The following is a 25497-nucleotide window of genomic DNA, read 5'->3' on the forward strand; positions in this document are numbered from 1 at the left end:
TAAAGCTCTTACAGAGTTCAAAAATCAGTATTTTTGCAGAGTCCATTCATTCAGGGAAATTTGTCCATGGATCCACCATTCATAGGGAAACCTGTTGAGGGAACCCAATCCTGGAATAGGCTACCCATTCCCATGAGCATGGGACTACAAGGACAAAGACAGAAAATGTCTGCAGCAGCAGAAGATAATGGGTCAGGAGCTAAAAGTGACACAGGGAGACCCATTCTGTCCATGACACAACGGGTGCCATAACAAAATCCAAACATACAAATTGTAGCACAGTGCTCAAGAGTACTGCTCAAATAGAAGCTTGGAAAACAGAAGGGGAACCAAAACAGGAGCCAGTATAAATCATGAATATCTAAAAGGAGAGGGCTGGAGGCTACAGGAGTCAGGACTTCAGAGCAACTACTCATGCACTGGTCCTCCTGCAACACTGCCTTCAAGGTAAGCCTTCATTTCCCCCCCCCAAAAAATCCCTATACCACAGTTTCAAGACAGACTGACCCTATCCTATCTTTTTCCTCCTTTTCCCAAAGCTTGAAAATAGCTGCCTGCAAGGATTCCCTGTACTCTGCCAAAGCCTGAATGAACCTGCAGCTGGGCAAGGGGAGCAGAGAAGAAAACCTTTACCTAATGCTGCTATCAGATTAGAAGACCGGAGGAGCATGCCAGCAGCGGCCCAAAAATTAGCAGATGGATTTGATACACACAGGAATATATACCCTACACATCCAGAGTTACTAAGGAATGTTTGTAACAGATGCACTCGGTGCAGTCTGACTAGTGCCTTTTTCTAAGGCAATCTTGACTTCACTTCCTTCATAAAATTTTGAATAATAAATGCAACAAAATAATCTGAATTTGCTCCTTGTTTTTAAAGGACACCTAAATTTAAAAACATTTTGGAGGAGAAAAAGAAAGAGAACAAAATTGAAACAGGAAAGTTGTCTTCCTCCAAGAGACCTGTGATAAAGGCAAATTCTGCCTCTGTAAGTGCAGAAAGTACAACTGACAGTGGGATGATAACTGTAGGACCTAACACAATCAACACCATAACAACCAGCAGCAGAACAACCATGAATTCGCTTCCCCACTGATGAAGTCCCCTCCTCAAATTCCACACACTCTCCCCTTTCACCATTATGAACACTCTTGCACACTCAAAGCTCCTCTCAACATCCCTTTTAGCATGCCTACCAGGGCAAGCTAGTACATGTTATGACAAATTCAGAGTTACATACATGCTTGACTGCCATGTCACACAGGCCAGGTATCAGCCCATCAAATGAAACATGTAATTTTAATGACTACCTTAAAGATGTATTAATTTGTACATCTCTGCTCTACTCAACCTCCACTATGTATGATATTTGATGATGCTTTTCTAGTATTTCCACTTCCCTCTGAAAGCATAGTTATATATTAAACTGAAGGTTTTACAAAATTTAGTCTCAGCTGAGCCAGTATCAAGATTCAGCCTCTTGTGTTGATACACGGTCACTGCCAGTGGACACTGCTACAAGTTGAGACTGAGCCATGACATCTGTCCTGCCCTGTTCACGTCCAAGAACGGAAATGCACCACCAAGAACACACACATTTACAAAGCAATGATTTGTGAAGCCCACTTGAACACCACCAGTACTGCCAAAACCCAGTCATTCAGGTAGGCTGTGAGTGTCGTCTTCAGGCTAGAAGCCCTGAAAAACCCATGCAGAATCTACTATGGCCTGGAGCATAGCTGATATCCTATCATTACTCCTGAGAACTCCCATTTATCTATTTATTTCCTAGACAAATCTCCCCCTTCATGCAGTTGGTATAAGAGTATCTTTTGTGAGCAAAGCCTCTCCTCCATTACTTTGGGGAAATGAATATAAAACAGGTTTTTCTTCCTCACACCTGTAAGGTTTCACACATTGCCTGTTTTATTCAGAAGTTCCTATTCTAGTTTAATTATACCCTCCCAAAGCAGAGTACATATTAGTGTCAGGGTCCTCTGCAAGTCCGATGGGAAAATATTTACTGAAACTGTTCTTTATCAGCACCTGTTCATTCTGGATACCAGAAATTTTAATTAGAGTTTTGGCCTTTATCAGAAAATATTTTTTTGCATTAGATAACTCTCTCACCTTGTAAGGTTAAAAGCAAGAACACCTGGATTTGTTCATGACTGTTTTTTAATATTGTTGAATTCCTCTTCTTAGAAGAGGGAGGTTGAATTGTATTCCTTCCTATGTAGGAAGAAAAACTAGACAGTAGAATTCATACCAGATGACCTCTTTCTTTACAATACCCCTTCAATACAGTGAAAATCAGCTTCTGGTAACTCTGCAGGAACTACTTTCTCCTGCAATGTTTTCATTATTAGCACTGCCTATTATTACTGTTGCTACTTATTCACTACATAGGACTGCTGTAGGTATCCCGTTTCTTTGCCAAATCTTAACTGCACTGAAATCTGTGCTAATTAACTGCCTCTAGGTGATTGTTGCTCCTACTGTTCTTGCTTCAACCAACTGGGTCAGAGAGTTAGAAGGATTTTATCATACTTGAAATAAGTGAATATACTTTTAGTCTTATTTTCCAAACAGCCAGTGCTTTTTCTTTAGAATATCCTCCCACTTACACACTTTAGACTAAGAATTTCAAACTTGCATCATATATGTAACATAGAAAATTACCTGAATTTAGCTACAGTACAAAACCAATCACAAAACAAGACACTTATACTTGATCACTAGAAATAATTTGTCAATTTCCCAGATTTCTGATGCATGCCCGTAAGAAAGAATTAGCCACAATCTCATTAAGCATACTATCTTCCAAGCCTACAAGGACTAAACCAAACTTTTCCTCCAAGAATTACTGCCAGAAGTTTTACAATCAGATACAGAATGTAGGTGCTAGAACATCTAAAATACAGTGATCCTTATGACCACATACTACCAGCAGCTTGAAAGCAAACATGAAGAATATAAGACAACTTAGGGAGGTGGGAAGCAAGGTAGGGAAAAATGTATTAGTCACATATGTATGGGAGATCACAAACAAAACTTGTAAAACTTGAGATTATGGAACCAGGAGGTCTGGAGCTATTCTACTAATAGACAGGATAGACCTATAACTCACTGCAGAAATAGATCTGGACTGCAAGTCAGAGACAGTGACTTAAGCAAGGAAAGCGTGAGGTTTAACTAAGTATTGGCAACACAGGAAGCTGAGAACAGGGATATCTAGTATTTGGGTAAAACAATAGATCTTGAATAAATTCAGAACTGGACAGCAATTAACATTTTAATGAGGCCTGTACAGCCAGGCTGGGAGCCATCTGCTGACTGTGCCTGCCCATGTACTCGTACACAATCCTGCTGAGTGTGTGGGAGCATATGTGTGCCTGAGGCATGCTGCAATTGTTTCAAGGACCATTATATAGCGATTCATGGACCAGCAGTGATTCATGAACCACAGGCTGAGTAACACTAGACAAAACTACCTTTACAGTCTCTTTTTAGCACTTTGCCTCTTGATTCTACACAGCAGTTTGCCCATATATTATTGTTGTACTGGTGTGCAGAAGTGTCCTAAGTTATGCCTAGGTAACAAGCATTCATCTTACTCAGCTTGTCTTCACCCTTAGTATAGTGCAACTTATTTATAATGCATGTCTAAAGAGGTAACTTAAGAAAGACCTGCAGAAACAATGATAAAAGATGGCAGAAAATGGGAAAAAAAAGAAGAGCGTCAGAGAAAGAAAAAAGAAGAATAGGTGAGATGCAGGAGGGGAAGAAGTTCAGAGATCCTCTGCTATTAGGGAGCTAGAAGAAGAAAGCAAGGAAAAAGACCCAGAATGACAAATCACATGCACAGAATTTCAAGTGGAAAAAGCTTTGTAACACCTCAAGTAAATCAACAGTTGAAACTGTTAAGCTTTGTAGTTATTCCTTGAAATTGCTCCTCTTGCTGGATGTAAACTACAGCAATCAGTGCCCATCAACTTGCTAAAACAGAGGGCACTGCCCAGTATTGCCGGGTTGCTTGTTCATGCTACAAACCGGGCCAGAGACAAAGCCAGATGCAGAGCAAAATCAAAAAACAGACAAGCTAGTATATTGATTTATTATTTATTTTCATGAATAATTACTCACAAAAAATCTTAAACTTTTAATACCATGGCTGCCACTGTACTTACACCCTGCTGGTCCAAAGCAATCAGTGAAGCAGGAACGCTGCCAGAGCAGTTCAGTTCTGCCCACTGTTGAACATACACGTTCTCAGGAGCAATTAACCTCCAATTAAAGACAAGAGACAAAAGTGGCTTTGCAAGAGCCACACTCACTTCTGCTCCACCACTCATGTGCAGATGGGCTGACAGCGTGAGGAAGTCAGTCCAAGGCACATCAAATCATCTACCCTACTTCCAGAAAAACAACCATATGCAATACCAAGCAGGCAACCCCAACTATTCCAAGTTATATGGTCTTTGATACTTAGTCATCTTCCTGGAAGTTGCCTCTTTCATCATCAGTATGGTAGACTTTTCAGATATGATGACAATTTTCTTCATTACATTCTCTCTAAAGTGCTGCTGAACTTAATGCTTCTGAGGTCAAACAGGAAAGTTGGCATCCTACCAGTCATATTAACTTTATTTTTTATTGATCCTTCAATGACAATTTAATTTTTTCCAATTACTGATCTGTCAAAATAAATCCTTCAAGGAAAAAAAAAAGAAACAGCATAACCTCAACATACAGAACTCTTCATTAAAAATCCAGACATATATGAATTCTGGCAATTCCCATGTTGAACTGCTGGATACATGGCTTTAGGATATTCCAAATACAGAATGCCTAGCGACAGAGGGCTCCAGAGCTCCTGCTTTACATTTTGAAATTATCTGAGCTTTCAGGGCTTCCCTATTCCCAGACGCAGAGCTCAGAAACCCACAGTGAAGCTGTAAGAGGAGCTGGAATCTATTACAGCTAAACAGCAAGGAATCTGGATTAGAGAGCTCTCAACCAGAGCACCCAGGTTTTCCAAGCTCTCCTATACACAGGCAGAAATACATATCCTCTTTTCCTACTCATCTCCTAAATAGTCAAGTTAACTGACTGATACATAAATTAAAATTATATATATTCATATGTATACAGATCATGCAGAAGGCAAATTCAACCATTTAGCCCACGCAGTCAGAAAAATCTTACATCAGCAAAGTACACGTAAGCATATAAGGTATATTCAACCCAGTTAAAAAAATACATATATTATCAACCTTATCGGTGGATTAACTGAGTTCAAAGAAATGTTAATGGATGAGTTCTGGCTTTCCTTAATCCATGATTACTGCTAGATTTTTTTTCCATCAATTAATGTGGACCAGGAAGGACCAGAAATGTGCTTAAATTAGGAAGATATGATCTCTGAAAAACAAAACAGAAAAACATTGACACCCAACATGAAAGAGGGATAACTGACGAGATTAATAATTCTTGCATAATCAGCACAGACTTCTAATGATAATGAAGAGATGAGCAGTCTATGAGCAATGTCAGGGTATCTGAGGAAAATGAGTAAAGGGTAAGTAACCCAATAGCAGAGGACCAATGGACACTCCAGTGATGAGCTCTCCCCAAAGCACAACACCAGCTCTAAAAGCAGGGAGAAGGATGATTTTTGGATTTTCAAGACTGTAGTACAGGAAATCTGTATCCAGCATCTGGATTTGGACCTTGGTGTTGGGCTCCAGTCTTCCAGATTCAGAAGAAGCGACCAATGAGAGACAAGCAATGTGCAAGCCAGCTGTAGCAGGCCTCTACCACAAAGAACAAGGACAGCAGTGACAAAGGACAGGGACACAATGATCACGAAAAACAGTGCTCCTGTTTGAATAGTCTTTCCCCACCTTTTTTCTATCTGTTAAAAATAAGTCAAAACTGAAAAAATAAATGCATTGCAAGAGCTGAAGATTGTTAAAGGAAACAAACAATGAAATATTATGAAACCATACAAAAATGGTACCAAAATACACTAATCACATGAAGACAGAAAGGCTAATAGAAGAAATGGAAAACGAAAGTATTAGATAAACTAGGGGCTTAGGCAGGGTTATGTGGATTACTGGAAAACAATTTCTTGGTTTTCCTTTTAAGAAATAGCTCATTTTAGTGCAATTTAATAAAATATTAAACAACATTTTGTTTATGTTCATTAAACACTTCACCATAAAAGAAATTAAAACATTTGCGGAATGACGTGAGACATAATTAAGGCAGTTTCAAACAATTTCATCCCATTATGTTTTGCTCATTCCTTAGTTTATATATCCTAATTTGACTTTTAATGAATAAAAATTAGAAATGCTTTTTCAAACAAATCATATTCTGAATCTCAAATTATGCCTACAGTCTATACTGTATGCAAAGAAGGACATGAAGAAACCACTAGACCTTTAAGCTGTTCTCTAATAAAAGTGGCATTTTAGTATTTCCTTGAATGGGTAAATATTAGTTCACATCTTTGAACACCACAGCACTGTCCCTACTTGCTGAATAAGATTTTGTTATTTTTACTTTTTTCATTTCTAATAAAACATCTTATGAATAAGTAGTAATCAATATGGCATTCTCTTCACTACCAATTGAGTAAGGTTTCCATAGCAATATAGTCTACCTCTTTGCTTATAGGTGTTTATAGACATTTTTCACTGCACCTGCCTTGAAGATCTGAATTCTTCCCATAACTGCCTTAATTCATTGCAACCTTGAAACATCAAAAAAAGGATGAATTACATAAAACTGCATTACAAACGCAGTTTCAGAAAGTAACAGAACATGATGCTGATACTTGAATGCAGAACCTAATGCAAAAACGATTTACAGCTCCCTACTATACCAGATGATGTTCACATCTCAGAGGAAGCCAAAGGGTGGTCGTGAGAAAAGAGAACAGTACCTGCTCAGTCAGACAGAAAACAAATGGCAAATGCTGTGTTACAAAGTATGGGGGAAGCAGCTGAGGTATTTAAGTCCATCACCATCAAAAGGACAACTCTAGAAGCTCAGTAAAGCAGAAGCAAAACCTAAAGGTGTGTGAGACCAAAACTGTCTCCAGTATAACCCAAATTACTGGGACATCAGGAGGAAGAATTAAGATTAACAGCTAAATCGGTCTCTTAGAGATGACTTTAGAATCATACAATCATTCAGATTGGAAAAGACCCTTAAGACAATTAAGTTCATCCATAAACCTAGCACTGCCAACTCTAACTTGGTACAATTCTTCTGTACACTTAGGCACCTTGGTATTCACATCGTAGAATTGGCAGAGCAGATTTTTCACAAGATCAAATGTAAATCCTTGGTTTTACATGTGAAGGAAAAACTTGCTTCCTCTCTTCTGTGCAACTGGGCTCATAGATTATCAGCTCCCAAACTGTGCAATGGCAGATCATAAACTTGCCCTTGGAAGATCAAACAAGCAAAAGTGTTTTTATTCTTGTCTACCTTTTATGCAGCACCTCATTTCAAGGGGAAAGATGACATTTTCACTACAAAAATAAAGCCCCTCTCTCCTCCAAATAAACAATTATGTTCAAATTATGTCCCCTTAAGACTTTTTCTGCAGGAAATCTTCAATAAACACACTGAGATGCACAACAGAAAACTAGCATATATAAATAAAAATCCATTAGGTTTAATGACTTACACACCAATTTTCTTTACCGTAGCAATACACAGGTAAATTTAACGACATGAGTATAGTATGTTAGCAGAGAATATATTTAATTTTTTAACTGACTGGAAAGCTATTGAGCACTAGGAGAGTTTTATGGCAATGTTACTGCAGAATAATTTTGGGTTCATTCAGCTTTTTTATTATTATTCAGCTTACTTCATGGAGGATCCACTTGACATTGGTTCATGCTTTTAAGGGTGAGCATGTGGATTTACAATCTCTCCTATATACTGTATTCAGACAAGTACATAGTTTGTTGTCTGGGAAAAAAAAGGTGCCCCTTTTCTTCTATTTGTATTTTCTAACCAACTATTACAGAGAAATCTTTACAATTCTCTCATACAGGAAAGACTAGAGACTAGTGTTTCACTGACTGAAGAACAAGACACTAGAGTTCCAACTGGAAAGCAGATCTTTACCATGACCTTGCAATAACCACATATCTGCCCCTTTTTTTTTCTTCTCACAAAATAATACCTACTTTGCTTTAAAGAAGGGAGGCTTAAGGTTTTAAACCACTGCTGAAGATGAAACAAACTAATGAACTCGAAGTCCTCTTTTCTGATCGACACAGCAAAAGACATTTAGACTTGTCTGGAATCATTTTTAAGTTTCTTTGGAAATTCTAATGTTTCTAATATTATTTAATGTCATTAACACCTCCCGGATGTCAAAGCATTTTCAAAGTACTGACATCAGCAGTTCACAAAAACAGAAAAACTGGAATACAAAATCAAAGTAGGGAGGAATATCCAGATGTATATGTATTTTAAACTACCTGGGAATCAAGGAACAAGGCACAAAAATAGCATCACTAGTTTTCCTCCGTTCAATTCACAGCAACAGCCTCAGAGTGTTTAATCTCTCTTTCTCAACAGGTGATACTGTCATTCCATCCAATGCCATACTCCAGCTTTCAAAAAAAAAAGCTAACCCAAATTTTCAGCTTTCCCAACTGTCAACAGCTCAGGTATCCTACTTTCAACAAATTCAACCAAAAATTCTTACTTATTTCAACCAAGATGCCACCCTATTTTGTACAGTGATAACTTATGCTTTCAGTGCTATTACAGTCAAATATGCAGCAGGGAAAAGTCTGTGGGTTTTAGACTCCAAGTGAAAGAAAAATTTGAAAAAAATGTAAAAATCCCAAGTCTCTCGATATTTTCACTTTGTCAAAGACTGTTCCTTCTACTGTGATATAGAATTATTAGCCTCTTTGTGATAATAAATCATGTAACTCTGAAAACACAGTGGGATCTCAGGCCTGTTTGGTAAATGGTATGTGCTACTTCTGGTGATAAAACTGCCAGCTCTGAGTACACAGGTTTTGCACATTACTTACATTCACAATGCAACATCTTTCAGTGACTACAAAAGAAGTTTTTCCACCAGAAAAAAGGAATGTCAAACACCCTGCAGTTAAACACATTTAACTTCTCTGCCAAAAAGGAATGTGAGGAATAAGCAGAGAAATACCACTAAATAAAAGCATATTTCACATGTTCTCTGGGGAAAAAAAACCCCAATATTTTAATAAAAACACAGGGAAAAAAATGCAATATTTTAAATCCTTTATACTAGCTTTCTCTTCCCCCCAAAACAGACATTACCACATATCATGAAAATGACCTTTAATTAAAGAAAATAAAGTTTCTTTTTAGAATTACCCCTTGATTCATTTAAACATAGAAGTTATGGGCTTTAGGTTAAGCACACTGACTTCAGATGGACTATTCATTCTCCATATCTGCATCAAAAGGGGCATGGCCAGCAGGTCAAGGGAGGTGATTCTCCCCTTCTGCTTCCTGAGATCCCACCTGGAGTACTGCGTACAGTTGACATAAGGACAGGGAACTGCTAGAACAAGTCCAGAGGGCCCCGAAGGGGCAAGGGAAATAGAGCACCTCTCCTCTGAAGCCAGGCTGGGAGAGTTGGGACTGCTCAGCCTAGAGAAGGCTGTGTGGAGAGCCCAGAGCAGCCTTCCAGTATCTAGGTGGGGTCTACAAGGAAGCCAGAGAGGGATTCTCCCTCTCCATCAGAACTGCAGTAACAGGAGAAGCGGGAATGGCTTCAGACTGAAAGAGAGTATATTTCAATTAGATATCAGGAAGAAATTCTCTGCTGAAAGGGTGGTGAGGCACTGGAGTAGGTTGCCCAGAGGAGTTGTGGCTGCCCTACCCCTGGCACTGCTAAAGACCAGGTTGCATGGGGCTCTGAGCAACCTGGTCTAGTAGGAGGTATCCCTTCCTATGGCACAGGGGTTCAAACAAGCTGACCTTAAAGCTATCTTCCAACCTATGGAAGATTCTATGATTCTATCAGTACACTTAAGCAGCAAAGGTTTCAGTGACCTTAATGATGGGGTTAGAGAACTTTTTCAGATGAGCACTAATGAACTGGGACCAGATGCATCATCCATTCATTCTGCTAGAGTCTAGCTGACACTAGTGTCGTGTTCTGAAACAGAAAAACATGCATCTTCCTAAATACTTTGCTGGATTCCATGCAGGACAGTTTGCTGGGTCAAGCCTTTCATGTGCACCTCCTGCTGACAGACAGATCTTTTGGACATATTGTCAATTCATGACAAGTTTTTGTTTTTCTTTTAATCCTTAATGTGCTATCGATTATTAACTGGAATCCACATGCCAATATGGTAATTTATGTGTTTGAACTTAAAAGGCAGAGATTCATTACATTAGGCTAAAAATTGTTCTAGTTAAAGGATACTGTAACAAATGACTTCAGAACAGTCCCAGGAAAAGACTCTCATTTCTACTTCATTTCTGCGTATTGTATTTACTAGCATGGCATACAACAAAAGGCATACTCTTAAATATCATGAAAATGCTTATCTTTAACCTTGCAAACCCTCAAATGTGTGTAACTACAACCCTCGGTACCTCAATTATGTATGAAATACTCTATAATTGAGCATCAGCTTCCCAAAAAATTATAATGCATTCACATAACTGTGTAAAATATTTTGTCAATTAGAACATTTGGAAATTTCATATAAACAAACTGAATTTTCATTTTAATAACTGAAAGCAAAACCATACAAATTAAAAAAGACATTTTATGTAATTATTTCAAGCAACTACCACTAAGAAAATAATAAGCAACACTTGAAACAAGTCCGTTAAAATCTACTTTTTCTCAAAGTAGCAGCCTAAACACCATTCATTTTCAATGAACATACCAATCAAGTTACTTTTCATTTTTGTGCTGACTTCCTTCTTGGCAGTTTAAAAGGAATTAAACATGCCTAGTTAAAAAAGGGGTCAAAAAAAAAAATACCACCAACCCTGTTAAGATCAGGAAAAAAAAAAAAGGAGTGATAGAAAAGGAGGAAAAGGATAAATGTCAAAATTAGCCAGATGTTTATTATAAGGTGGCAAAAAAAAAAAAATACTCGAGACTAGTTTTTCAAATGACAGGGAAACTCCATAACTCACCTATATTTAAACCTGAGGAAGACATCATAAAATTCTTAGAGGTTGTGTTTTTTAAAATTACTTCAATCACTTCATAAGAAAGAAACATATGTATAGGAACATGGCTTAAGGCACTACTTACCTACTACCCTTTGACAAAAGCAGAACATAGAATACAGAGAGAGCAGCTGAATCTTCTTTTTTGGTTTGAAAAATATATCTTTACTGGCAGAGGGAAAGTTATCTTAAAATTAAAGCCCTTTTCACAATAAAGCATTCTGAATAGCAAGAATAAGTTCACATTACATATTTAAAAAAAGAGCAGTGAATGTATCTAAACAGAATGAGGAACTACTACAATATAGCATTCTTGATCTTTTTGGTTTGTTTTTTAAACAAATACATAAATATAGGTACCAGTGCATGCCTAAATCTGTGGACATGTGAAAGAAATGCCTTAGGCAGATAGGAAACTTCAAAAAGTTAATGCAGTCAAGAAAGATGCAAGAAAAAAGAGAGACCATAAGAAAAGCCTGAGTTAGTGCATCATTTTTGTCAGTGGCTGTAATGACAGGAAAGTTTGGGAATACTAAAGCCCTATAATATTCAAATCAAGATAATAAGAAACTTACATCACAAGATGTGTTTTCTCAACAAGTAAAGATGAATACATAAAAAACATCAGCCATGTTTTAACACTGTGCTTGAGGCCCAAGGTTTTCATTACTACTAACATCCCTGAATTGAGTTATTGACTCACAAATGCTGCAAGTATAAAGATACTGAATTATAAGGATAATGTATTGTTCATTTAATTCTTTCTTCCTCCCTTCACAGAGCTGCCCACACCCCAGCTGAAAGCATTTCATTAACTGCTTCACTTTTGACATGAAAATCCTGCAGGTTTACCTGGCTCCTGAACATTTTGCAAACAGTCCTAGTAAGAGGTGAAGTTAAAAGCACTACAAACTGTAATTTCAAAACACATTTCTGTAAAAGAGGAGACATTTCTTTGGTTCTTCAAATCATGATGCACATAGAATATTTAACAACGCTGTTAATTTAAAGCCCGCATCTTGCATATATCATTTGGTTTGGGAAAGTTCAATATTAGACTAAAAAAATCAAAGTAAATTACAGGCATATTCCTCACAAATTTGGAAGCTTTATCAAATATATAAGGTGTTTCAAAAAGGCTCAGACTCAGAATTTCTCAGTGCATTCAATAACATTGTGGCATTTACAAATATGATCCAGAAAATGTAAAAATACAGAAGAATAAAACTGGCAAATATATATGAAGGAGGCAATGTAGTTTTGGCAACAGTCTTCTCTGACTTTTCAGAAGAGAACCTGGACTAAGAAACATCTTCCACTAACAGGTACAGGGTTCAGTAAATATGCTGTCACAAGTGAATCCTGCAGAAGTGCATCCATTTACCAAGCAGTGAATTTCACTCCTCAGAGTATTTGCTCTGCCACTCTACTTCCTGCCCACGTGTTTCGTAAATCCATTCCTAACAAAAAAACATCTGAATACTTCACTGAAAATGACACCGAGATTAAACTTTTGTCAGAGTAGTAAAACAATATTCTTATTCCACAACTGCCTCCTCGCAAAGTCGGGTTTCAATTCTGTTGTGAGAAGCATGGGTACAAGTGACAACAAAATCCTGCCAGTTACCAATGCTCTAAAGAGATTTCAAGAAAACATAGCAGGGAGCTCAATACAACTCACTTCTTGGAACCATCCTGGTTTTGCTCAGATGCCAGTAAAACTTAGGTGAGAAGAAGCATCTGTCAGCACCAGGTTGTTCCTCACCTTTAGGAAAGGGGAGCTGGTAATCAAGCTGAAAAACAAGCAGGGGAAAGCTGTTCTTTGCAACAGAAATACAAAGGACTTAGTATCTTGCCCACAGAGACAATAATCCAAATAAAAAAATAATAAAATAAGTCAAATACTCCACAAGTCTGTTATTTCGATCCCAGTAACAATTTCCTATAACCTTGTTTCTTCCTGCCTCTGCAGAACGCATTTATCACAAAGATATTTTTGACTGCTGAATTCAGTGTCGTGTTATCTGTTATTAAAGCCCCCTCAAAAGTGGAAGCTATTGTTCTTATTTTTTTGCCTACAAAAACTGTTCTTATGAATACTGTCCCACTGCAGAAGCTGCTAAACTGACAAACAAGTGCTGGACTGCAGAACACCTGTCTCTACATCAGGCAATTTTAGAAAAGCTGGCATTACTTCCGTGTCACTAACTGATATCCACAGAAACAAAACAATGTTCACTTACACACCAGCCACTGATATGTTCTTCTTCATTTTGTTGATTAAATGTAAATGTCTTGGTTTTATTTCGCACACCGCAGTGTGGGACAGAGAGACCCTGCCCCACATTCACCAGCTGGAAAATTGATTCAGGAAGAAAGTCCTAACTACATAGTGTGGCTTAGTAAACAAAAATAATTATTTTAAATTCTCCTACCTTCCTAGGAAGGACAGTTACTGAGAAGACACATTCTGACAATACTTTACAACATTCAAAACACTATCTCTTTCAAAGGAAATGTTTGTATTCGGTTACACAACATGAAACTACTATCCCACAAAACAGTGGTATTAAAACTTCAGTCTCACCCCGCTGGTAAAAAAAAAAACCAATCTGGTAAATTTCACTGGCAGTTACTTTTAACTGTCATTATTACATCTCTATATTTCAGGGAATAATTTCGCTTATTTTGAGAGAAGGTTTAAACTTGCATGAGGAAACTGTGGAACTCCCGAAATATCTGTGGGATTACAGCCTGTAAAGAAGATGGTAAAATTATTCTCTGCAGTTTTCCTTCACAGTAGCAGAATCTTCCCAGTGGTGATTTTTACTAATAACAAGAAATTAAGGCATAAAAAATATGGAGATTGAGTCAGTCATGCCAGGCATTCTCAATTCCTGTGGTGATTTCCAAAGACAACAAAATTCCTTGTGGAATATATATTGGTAGTGAAACTGTCACCCCTTGCTTACCTGTCTTTTCTACTTGTATTCTTGTTAAACTATTTTAACATTAAGCAAAGAACACTGCTTCTAATCTGTGATACAGAACCAGTGACACACAGAACTTGCATTGATAATGACTTCGGAAAAAAAAAACCAGACATTAGACTATTAATATCATTCAGAACCATAAAAAAGCAGGCCACCTCATACCAGAGGACATGCCAGAAGAGTTTGTGAGTTTGTGTTCCCCAGCCACCCAGCACAGTCTGTGCCAGCAGAAAGAGGAACAGAGAAAAAAAACAACCAAACAAACAAAACAAACCGATCAGTAGGGTGATACAGTAATCAAGATTACTTGTATCTGACATAAACGTTACCATTTTACCCTTAATTTTGCAGGGTCTCACACTCACCTTGCCCAAATGAAATGCTGAGCAGGTGATCACCTTGTCCCTACCCACACAGGATGCTGACACATCTCATTAGTCTGTTTTTCCATACGTCAGGATGGATGGTATTCTTGACATTTCAATGTGCATAAATTCAAAACACTTAGATAAAACATTCAAATATATCCGAATTTCATAGCCACTATCACCAGACCCTTACAGATACGTGATGACTTGGTGCATCTTTTTTCAAAAGCATTAGCACAACTAAAGAGGACTCAGATACAACCAGTGGGGAGAAGGTGCAGCATCAAGCCTTACCTCCTGCAACCACTGAGAGCAACATGGTCTTCACAGCTCTTCAGGGAGAACCTTGAGCTGTGGCAGCTTAGATAACCTTGAATAATAGAAAACCAACACATAGTAGGGATATAATTATGCATCAAGATTCAAGAGAAGTTGTCTACATGTAAATTGCTGAAGGACCTAACACTCTATCTTCTCTATTTCCAGTTATGTGTGTCTCTAGTATTTCAGTCTATAAGAAACTCTGATCAAAAACTTGTCGTTCAGAATTTATACCCTTTATAGCTCCCAGATACTCACAAAAAAGCAACTTGTGCCTGTCAGTGGCAAATATTGTTACTGCTTCAAATTCTACGTGTTGCTGTTCTTTGAGGCAAGCTGGAGTGTTTGCTGCCATCACTCATTGCTGACAAATCTAACTGCATTTCTGACAAACATGAACAAAAACTGCTTTTGCCTCTGCAAAAACCAGAAATCATTTATTTGCAGTTATCTCACACTTTCTTTCTACAAGACAGAAAAAAACCTTGGTTATGACCCAGACATGGGAGACAATAGTCTCTCAGCTATCAGTGAAGACCATGCCTTCATTAAGATCCCACAAGATTTACCAAATTCTTTTAATACCATAGCTCATAAAAAGCTGTTAACTTGGCTATGCAGATCACAATAGATGTAGAGGATTTTTGCCTGCTCTCAGTTCCTTTCATGTTAAAAGGGCACTAGGGAACAACTGTTGCCTCTTTTCCATCCTTAGAATCTTCCCCATCCCAGCTGGTTTTAAGAGAAAGAATGAAAAAACTGACACAGCATGCCTGTGCCCTTTGCCTGCTGCTGAAAACCAGCTCTAGAGTGTCAACTTATCCCACCTGGCAAATGGTCTTCACCAACACTCAGTGCAGCAAACAGAGAAAAACAATGTCCAAGACACAGTTCAGTTAAGACTGAGGTGAAAGGAGATGGAACAAAACATATACAGTTTGTAATCAGTATTGTGTTATTCATCCATCTCCTAGTATTAAGTGTTTTGCAATCTGAGATCCAGTGGTTGTTTCAGATGCTTCTGGAGGAGGGCAATGAAGCTAGTCAAAGCAGCCTCTTGTATCAGCAGCTAAAACTGACATTTCCTTCAATTTCTGTCCTTATCACTTCTTTACCTTAAATGTAAGCAACTACAGTGCACTTCACATACCACAACTGACCAACTGTCCCAACAGTTCATGTATTAGATATCTGCACCCCACACTAAGCCTAGGCAATGCCTTCCCTGGGGTCAAAGATGATCTTCCACTCATCTATCTCCAAGCATTCATTCCCAACACCCAGTCACGATTCTCAGGGCTGCCACTGTGAACACATCCTCTTCTCACAAGTTTTCTACCATCCAGGTTAAACTTTAACTTTTCAGGAGGCATGTGACATGCATGAGAAACAGATAAAGACAGACAGAAAGTCTCTGTACAAGGTTTCTCATCCTAGGTCTGCAGCTCTCTTCAGTTTCCAAGAACCCATGTAAGCTCAAGATGATGCCTTACTATGTGAAATATTGAAATACACCGAACAGTCACCCTCAGCCTTCAGCTGAAAATAATCTGATTTTTAACATGTACCTGGCAAGAGCATGAAGCATATCCACTGCAAAGTGGCCTCACATGATCAGATGCAAATGCTAACCCACAATAACATTATTAAATTCAGTAACTTATCAGAGAATCTGATTCTCTTCAGCTTAAGATGAGCAGACAAGCTCACGCAGCAGTAACCTCAGGGATAGATGCTTGTTGTCAGCACATCCATGAGAATATGCTACTTTTGTATTTGAGGCAGAATTCACAAAATACCTGTGCATTTTTTATACTTGAGTCCTGTTGTTTAAATGTTTCCTTTAAAATGTTCCCTTGAAGTTTACCTGATTTCCCTGATTGTCAAGTGTGAACATGGATAGAAAAGCAGAAAATAAAAATCCAGTATTTCCTTCTTCCTTGACCTAACTCGTCTATTTAACAGAGGAAAAACAACTGTGGAATAAATACTACTTAAAAAATAAAATCAAGACCAAAGCATACTTAGATGTTTTAATTTCTAAAATTATCATGTGTGTACATTAAGGGACCTCAAGCAGTCCTACAGCAAGCAATACAAGATGTAAAAGTAGTATTTTCTGTACTCCTGGCAAACTTGATCAGCTACAAAGTTGAAACAGGAGTTCCATTACACATCCTTCATTTAACTTGATTGGAAGGAATACTGAACAAAATTAATCCCAGTAACATTTTTCTTCTTAAAGTATTTGCAAATATGTCACCTCAGAAAGTGTTTTACAGCAAGATCTGATTTATATCTTAGGCAGAAAACTGGGGAGGAGGGAAGTGCACCCTGAATTCAAGGTACTGTCTTAATACTAACTAGCACATCTTCACAAGTCATTTTTGAAATACATCAGGTATATGTTACAAATAGTTTACTTAACACAGAGCACAGTTTCTTTCCACTAAAGGAGAGGACTTCTTATGATAATTGTGGCAGTGAAAGCCAGAAGCAGCACAGCCAGTGCCGAGTACTGTTTGACTACAAAGCTGGCAGCAGAATACCAGGAGCTGCGCTGCAGTACACACAGAAAAGCAGCTCTCCATATCTTAAATATGGTTTTAGTCACTGAAAACCAGCACAATATGATTTTTTTAAGCTGATGTAAGTAACCTATATAATTTCCACAGTTAAGTCATCTAAAAATACTTGTTGAAATATCACTGATTGCCAGCCCTCAGAAGAGAATCTTCTCCACCACAAAGCACTCTCCAAATGTTAAACTCTATATGCAAATACATGCTCTGATGCTTGAAACATTATCCCAGGTTATTTTCCTTTACTCAGTGTATCAACTGTTGCCAAGGTGAGCCAACAGCACTGACCACATCTCTGCTACTTCATTTCAGTAAGACTGGCCGACTTCCATTAGCAAAATTCTGATTTTATCTAGTTTTTGGATAACCTCCATTTCAGCGCATGACTTGTAGGAACAACGATCACAGGCTGCGCTAAGGACTTTCTGCAGTACATACTCAATATAGAAGGGGGGCTCTGAAGCAAGGAAGGGGCAAACAAGGATACCAATACATTAAAATAACCCCACTTGGAACAAACTCAGTAGGTCTGCACAAAGTTACCACCATGTGCCATATCCCAAGAGTTCCTCACATCAAAACAATGCAGTTCCTTGGATAGTTCTCAAGTTTATTCCTTGCACCAGAACAAGCTGTGGTATGCACTGCAGTGTGGTAGCACTGCCATCCAGTTCCTGACACCCTAGGTGAGCTGAGTACCAAGGGAAATAAAACAGCCTTGAAGTTCTCCCCAAAGCAATGCTGCATTGGTCTGGAGTGAGAGGAGAGTACTGGTACCCAGTGAACCTTCTATGCTGCAGTGCCTTGAGGACACAGCCCCCACATCCTCTCTAACAAATCCACCCACCCCTCAAGCCTCATATCCTAGTGCCCACAACTTACTTCCTTCCAATGCTGAGGACCCAAGAGCCCAATCAGCTCCCCACACATGCATGCAGAAGACACAAAGCTCTCCAGAAAGCCTGTAACATTTGAGGGGAAAAAAAAAAAGAGTCTGGTACAAACCACTCATACTTCACCACAGAGAAATCTTTGCCTTCCCAGTTTTCTCAGCACCTCCGGAGCTGACTTTTTCCAGCTGAAATCTGCTGCTACAACTAGGCTTGAAATTAAAGCTGTGCAGTGCCTGTTTATTATGACAGAGAAGGGGGGTATGGACTGTGGATATAATAAAGCCAGCAGGAGAGGCTTTCCTGAAGGGGAAAGTCAGCAGGAGGCACAAGGATAAACTGGCATTACTTACCTGCTCACTTCTTCTTTGAGATCTTGCTTGGTTTGTGGTTGAAGGGTACTTTTCTGGTTTGGATGGGCTGTTTAAGCCCTTTTCATTTTGTAGTTTATTTTACAAGTGATCATCACCAAAAAACTTCAGCACCAAATTAACTTAGCAGGTCTGTGTTGTTATACAGGAAAATTACTACTAGTCAGTCCTACCAGTGTTCATAGGGTTGAATAAAGACCAGCTCCTTTCATAGGAACAAAACACTGATTAAAACAATCAGATTACAGGAACATAAAATCAAAGGAAATATACAAGCACTAAAATGTTTCTTATTCTTACATTCTGTATGAGTATTCTTATCCTATATACACAAGCATTTGGGATGGATAAATGGATAATTTATATCCTATATAAAGGCATACTTGTATATGCGATGTAAATACAATTTATATTACTAAATATTTCACATCCATTATTACTCCATATCTAAATCACAGAAAGCTATCAGCTACCTTGTTAGTTTAAAATAACAATATTTAAATTCACAGAAGTCTTTTGATAGCACAATGTACATAAAACATTCTGCAGACAAACTGAATGGAAATATTTTCTAGAAACAGAAGAGGGGGATGTTAGCATAACTGGCTCTGAACCAGAATTTAACTGTATTTGTAATTGCCTTTTACTCAATGCCACACTAAACTCCTACATTAGCTAAAGATGCCCCTTCATTTCATTACTGCACTAGTCGTTTTTCTGTCTAGCTTGAAAGCTTTATTTCATCTATTCTTCATACTCAAGAACTACTAAATTCAATACTGATTAAATATTTTGACCATTTAATATTTTTCCAAGTCTAAATCATGAAAGTTCCGGTGACTGGAATCCTGCTAAATTATTAGCTAAAACTTAAGCACTATACAATGCAACATACTTTAAAAGGCAAAAATTTACTTTAGGCAGAGTTTTTTTTTTTTTTTTCTTTCCACAATTGAAATACAATAAAGAAAAGCATCAGTGGTAAGACTATTAACATATATAAATCTATTCGGCTTCATAATGAAGCCGAAAGAGGTTGAACAGAAATAGGAATAAACAAGAACTGTTAACAAATCAGTATTCTGACATTAAACCCATCAGAGCAAAACCACCACCATTGTTTACCCTGAATGAAGACAAGTCCGCATGTTACAGCTCATGACACAACCTTTATGCAGAATGAAATGAGAAAATCTTTCCAGTTTCTGACACAGCCAGATTAGACCCTTTCTAAAGTTCCCTCATCTGTAAACACATCTGATATATTTTGACAACTGTCATCCATCCTATTTCTGTGATTCCTCTGCTACACAGACTTGTGACATAAAGAAATATGACTACAGATTTTAGTAATGATGTATTTACTAAGAATAAAGACTCAAAAGCTCGCTTTTCACAGCTGAAACACCTTGTGCTCATTTCAGCAACTGTTTTCATGATGTCATATGTTTGTGATGAACTTCCCATTAGGGATAGGATTTACTAGTCAGAAGGGCAGTTCTAGTGAGTTCTGCAAAAGACCTCCACCTACAATGCAAGGGAATAAGACTTCTTCCACACAGCAAACAGAACCTCCTCTTTTTGAATACTCGGTGAATTGCTGCTCTTAGCAGGAGAGCCAGCAACACAGCAGCAACCAAACCGCAATGTCCTGCCTCAGGACTCCACATGCTGCCACGGATCTAACCTGTAAATCAAAGACATAATTCGACGGGCATACTCGAGAGTAACTGGTGTCCCAGTCTTTTTATCTTTGACTCACAGGCTGAAGACAGAGCAAGGAACACAACACACACCCATGACAGAAGCTCTCTCTGAGGAAGGGGCAAACACACCGTTTTATCATAACAAACAAATAGTTTATTCTTAAAAGTGACCAGAAACCCTCTCACTTCTGACATCACCGACCAGGACGGGGTTTGGGGACCCGAGGCCATCCCGGGACCGCTGCCGGGACTCGGGGCAGCTACTGCGGGCACAGCCCGCCGCCGAGGTGCGATCGCTGCCGGTTCACCGACGCCCACCGGGAGGGACGGGATAGGACCGGCAGCGGCCCGGGGCAGAGCCACACGCCAAGAAGTTTCGCGAAGTCACTTCGGAGCTACCTTCCCACCCCTCCGGAGCTACCTTCCTACCCTCCGGCTCACGCCCCCCGGCTACAGAAGCCCGGCCCGGGGCAGCGCGGGCGGCAGCACCGCAGAGCAAAGTAAAGTTGCGGCGGAGGCGGCGGGGGCCGGCCCGGTGTGTCCCCCGGCCCGGCGCGGTGCCGCCCCCCGCAGCCCCCGCTCCCGCCGCGGCGGCGGAGCAAGATGGAAGGCGCGGGGCCGGCCGCCCGTCCCACCGCGGCGCGGCCGCGGCCGTGCCCGGGCACGGCTGCGGGGAGGGCAGCCGGCGGCGCCGCAGACCCCGGCCCGCCCGCCTTCCCTCGCGGCGGGCGGCTGGCGCCCCCGGGGCTCCACGCTCACCTCGCTCCGTCTCGGCTTGCAGGCAGATGGGAATGTTCTTCTTCCAGCCCGGCATGGCTCCGCGCTCCCCGCTCAGCGCTGCTGCGGCGGCGACGGGGGGCGGCTCATGGCAGGGCGAGGCGGCGGCGACCCGCGCTCAAGGGGAAGTCGGCGGCTCCGGCGGGCAGCGGCGGAGGGGCGGCGGCCGCGCGGTGGGAGGGAGAGAGAGGGCGGGGGAGGGGAGGCGGCGGAGCTCCACCAGCCGGGGGACGGGAGGGAGGCAGGCGGGGAAGGAAGGCGCGGGCTCGCCCCGGTTCAGCCGGAGACCGGCGAGGGTGGGCGGGGGGATTGTGGGAGGCAGAGGAGGCGCGGAGCGGCGCCCGGACCCGGCGCGGCCCCGGCGCCGCCGGCAGGTGGCCCGCGCCGGCGGCCGCACAATGGAGAGCGCGGGGCGGCCCCGCTCGGCGCGGCGGGCCCAGGTGGGGCGGGCGGGGCGCGCCTCTCGCCCGCCAGGTGCGGCCGGGGCCGCCGCGGGGAGCGGGGCGGCGGGCGCGGCTCTCGCCTTCGCGGGGCGAAACTCCGCACCGGTGCAAGGGTCTGAGTTCCGCGCGGCCATCCCGCGGGTCACTCGCCTCGCAGCACCGACATGGGCTCGTCCCTTTCCCTCCGTAATTCCTGACTGGCCGGTTTCCCTGCGCCCAGGTGTGCGAAAGCTGGGCTATAAGGAGTTAAAACAGAGGCAAGCTCCCACGAAGGGCAGGGACAGCCCCCGATCCGAATTTGCACCATAAAGAGTCCAGGACCCGGTTTCGACAGGTCAAATTTTTGTCTGTATTACAGGCAGTTCCTTACGACCTTTTGACTAAAAGGCCTTAAATCTCACCACTAAAATTATTTCTGACGCAGCCATGTCCTAACAGGAGACTAATGCTCTGATGATTAAATATTCCTTTTATTTTTTACAGAAAAGAAATTGAAAGTGGCAGGTTTGAATGTCATTTGAAAATAATGATAGCAATACAGATGAAGCTATTAATTTTCTGAGGCACTTCTGCAGGTGCTCTCCTATAAGAGCTTCATCCTGCCTAACAATTATGTTGCGATCATTTTTATATTGTCTGTAACATCCTCGCGTTTATAGAAATTATGTAATTTTATGTAATCAAACATCTCCACATGAACCCTTTACTCAGTGGAGAATTTGAAGGGTTGTATTTCTGCTGTAAATTTCATGACAGTTTCCTGACACAGCATTCTTCTGTGTTGACTTTGTGCCAGCATGTCAAGAGAATATGTCTTGGTGCTCATGAAAACCCCTTGTTTAAAGTCCCGTTGATGAAAGCTGCAGCTCCTGGCTTTTCCTTGATTGCACCTGGGCTGCAGTCTTGTCATCAGTAATGCTGCAGGATCACTGAGCAGTACCAGTGATCCAAACAGAGTAGGCATATCCTGGATTTCGGTTGAATTAAGAGTATGCAATGACGAGTTCCTTTTGTTGACAACACTCTTGCAGCCTATGAGAGGACAGATGATACCTGATCTAGAACAAAACCCAGCAATGTGCTGTCAACAAACCAAAAACATTTCACCAAGTTACAAGTATCAAACTGGATTTATGTCAGCTTTGAATCATGTGACTATTGATACTTTTGTTTCATTACTGGGGACACTAAATTAGGATTTCTTGCATATTTGAACCCAAATTTTAGCTCTTTCCATTTAGAAGAGACATATTTATGCCAATATTCTCCTTCATTTCATAATCCTTTTACTTAAATAATGTTGGGTGGGGTGTTATTGGTATTTCTAAAGAAAAATGTGAGTGTGTATGTGAATTTCTAAGCATTATAAAATAAAGATTTCCAGGTATATTCTCTGCTCACAGGGCAAAGCTTCCACACAATGTCTTTGGGGTATTCAGGCAGAGAAAATGGAGAGAGAAAAGACTCTGCAGCCCTTCAGCCCAGAAGGTACCAATACAAGGAGGAGGTGGAGAAAACTATCCCAAGAGTTCCTGGAGAATACACAGCCAGGAACAGGTTTAAAGGCAATAAAGTGTATAGAAATACAACTACTTTAAAAATAAAATTACTTTGGCATTTACCTCTGCCATTTCTTAAAAGACACCTGGACTTTCAAGTGCCATGGAATGAAATAAAACTCCAGATGATTGTGTCATTCATGTCCTAAATCTTACATACTACCTCTGATAGCCACCTTTTGCCCCTGACATTATCATTACAAATGATAAAAATATAAACAATGAGCCTTAACATTGTAGTTCTGATCCTTCCGTTGATTTTTTTTTTTTTTTTTTTTTTTTTTTGCCAGCACCTGAGTTCTGAAAAATTGCAGGTCAGAGGAATAAAGGAGTAGATTGCTCTACTCTCCAGTCCACAATAAGCCATCTTCTAGCTATTTTTTATAGTATCATCACTTTGAAGGTGAGTAAGAATTCCTTAGGACTGAATGTGGGATTTTTTAGGATCCTGCCGGAGTCATAAAATCCCAGCTGCTGGTTTGGATTTGCTCCAGAAATGTGTTTCAAAATGAGGAATAAGTCCTACTTTTTCTAAGTATGACTGGCTTCTCAGGAACAAATATACTACATATTAAATAGTTCACAATATTTGCATCATTAAACGGAATACATATGCTTCTCTCTGTCTTATGCAGTACTTTACAAATAAATCCTTTAAGGCAATGGCAGTCTATAATTCCGCATTTATTTGCCACAGGAGAAGTCTGTATGGGTGCCTGGCTCAAGTTAATTTACTTGCTTTTTCTAACTCACATGAGCTGTTTTACACTGAACAACTGCTTCTGCATATCCCAATGCTACTAATGGAATAAAGCAGCCACCTGATTTAGATGTGCATTTGATGCTGAATATATCACACATGTAGCTATAAACTTCCTGACAGTTCTGTCTACAGTTTTTTACCCAGAGAATTTTAAATTCATCAAATCTTGATTTTCAAGAAAGCACGCTTTATTCTTACTTGATACTGCAACATGCAGGTCATCTGAAGCATGTACAACCCTAGAATTAATCAGAAGCAAAAGAAGTATTATCAAGAAAATGTTTTATTCTGTGAGCATTCTAAAGAAGAGATTAATTTTTTTTAATTTCCTGTTCTTATGCATTTCTTAAAAGGTAGGAGAAATATGAAGATGGTCAAGCAGAGGGTTCAGTTGCTGAAGGACTATAATGTTGCTCAGTAAATGGAAATTTGCAGCATAAATTACCTCTAAGCTAGGAAAAATGCCTTAGCTTTTAAGTCTTCTAAACTTTTAGCTTTTTTTTTTTTTACTAAGTATCTGACATGTTTACATACACATTTTTGACTACAAGAAGCTTTAAAAGGTATGAAGGAGAATTTCTTCTGCAAATAAAAGTCAAAAATTACCTAAAATAACTTTTACAATATTAAGATACTGCAACTTGTATGGGTTTCTGGATCCAAACTTCCATGTCATTCTGATAAAAATATTTGAGCATATCACATTGTTGTTGATGGCTCTGTAGTATTTGGCTGTGTCATCTGTGGAGAAGGGTAGGTTCTGATTCTTTTAGATGGACTGGTCACCTGTGTGAGCCTGAGGCTGTGTTACTATATTCTCACTAAGTGTTACATGAATGTGTGCAAGTCATATTGAAATGTGATTTCATTAAAAAACTGATACCAGACCTGTCAGAACTGAGCACTGGGAAGGCCAGAGATGAACTCCATACAGCATCTTCTCTGCCCACTGCTCTTCTATTTTATCATTCTAGATTTTCCTTTTATTAAAAAAGTCTTATCTTGAAAGCTACTGTCACATTGCTGAACATCAGGTCAAAAAGTTCGCAGACGAGACATAAGTATACCAACAATTGATTTTCTTTTAGACATAGTTTTGGACTTTTCTTAACAAATGTTAAGAAAAAATAGTTAGACATCCTGCCACAGCCAGTCATTGTCAGCCTCAATGGGGAATTTCCACTTTAGGCTGGTGCAGGAGACATGGTCCCTGTGGCTTGATCTGTTGGTCCCGTGAATCTCTCGCATTGGCTAAGCAGGGGATTTCAGCAGAAGAGGATGTCTGAGCCTGTGTGTGGAAATGGGTCCAGGAAGTTAAAATCCAAGTTACCTGGTCTGTCACTTCCAAAAAGATTTAGGAATTAGACAAAACATGAGCACAATTAGTTTAGGGGAGTTGGCTACAGCCTTCAAATAAGCAAAAGGGGAAGATGGGAGTTTCATGGACTGTGTTTGTGTGTTCCAGAGCCTGCAATCCACCTGCTG

The 25497-nt window shown here is 40.0% G+C and overlaps 1 protein-coding gene across 5 annotated transcripts in view; it reads right to left on the bottom strand.

The window, feature by feature from the left end:
• The window catches only part of GRIP1 (glutamate receptor interacting protein 1), a 304722-nt gene extending 283158 nt beyond the window's left edge, over positions 1 to 21564 (bottom strand). For 2 of the 5 annotated variants that reach the window (XM_085568249.1, XM_077783507.2), the window contains exon 1: positions 21230 to 21564. In XM_085568249.1, coding sequence (XP_085424375.1) covers positions 21230 to 21284 — 55 coding nt within the window. In that variant the 5' untranslated portion in view covers positions 21285 to 21564. Of the gene's footprint in view, positions 1 to 18508; positions 20814 to 21229 lie in introns of those variants that run through there. The other 3 variants (XM_085568244.1, XM_085568252.1, XM_085568247.1) reach the window with 2 other exon arrangements.
• Between the last annotated feature and the right edge of the window lie 3933 nt (positions 21565 to 25497).

The sequence above is a fragment of the Lonchura striata genome, chromosome 1A (assembly GCF_050655825.1).
Source record: "Lonchura striata isolate lonStrDom1 chromosome 1A, ASM5065582v1, whole genome shotgun sequence".
Taxonomy (NCBI): domain Eukaryota; kingdom Metazoa; phylum Chordata; class Aves; order Passeriformes; family Estrildidae; genus Lonchura; species Lonchura striata.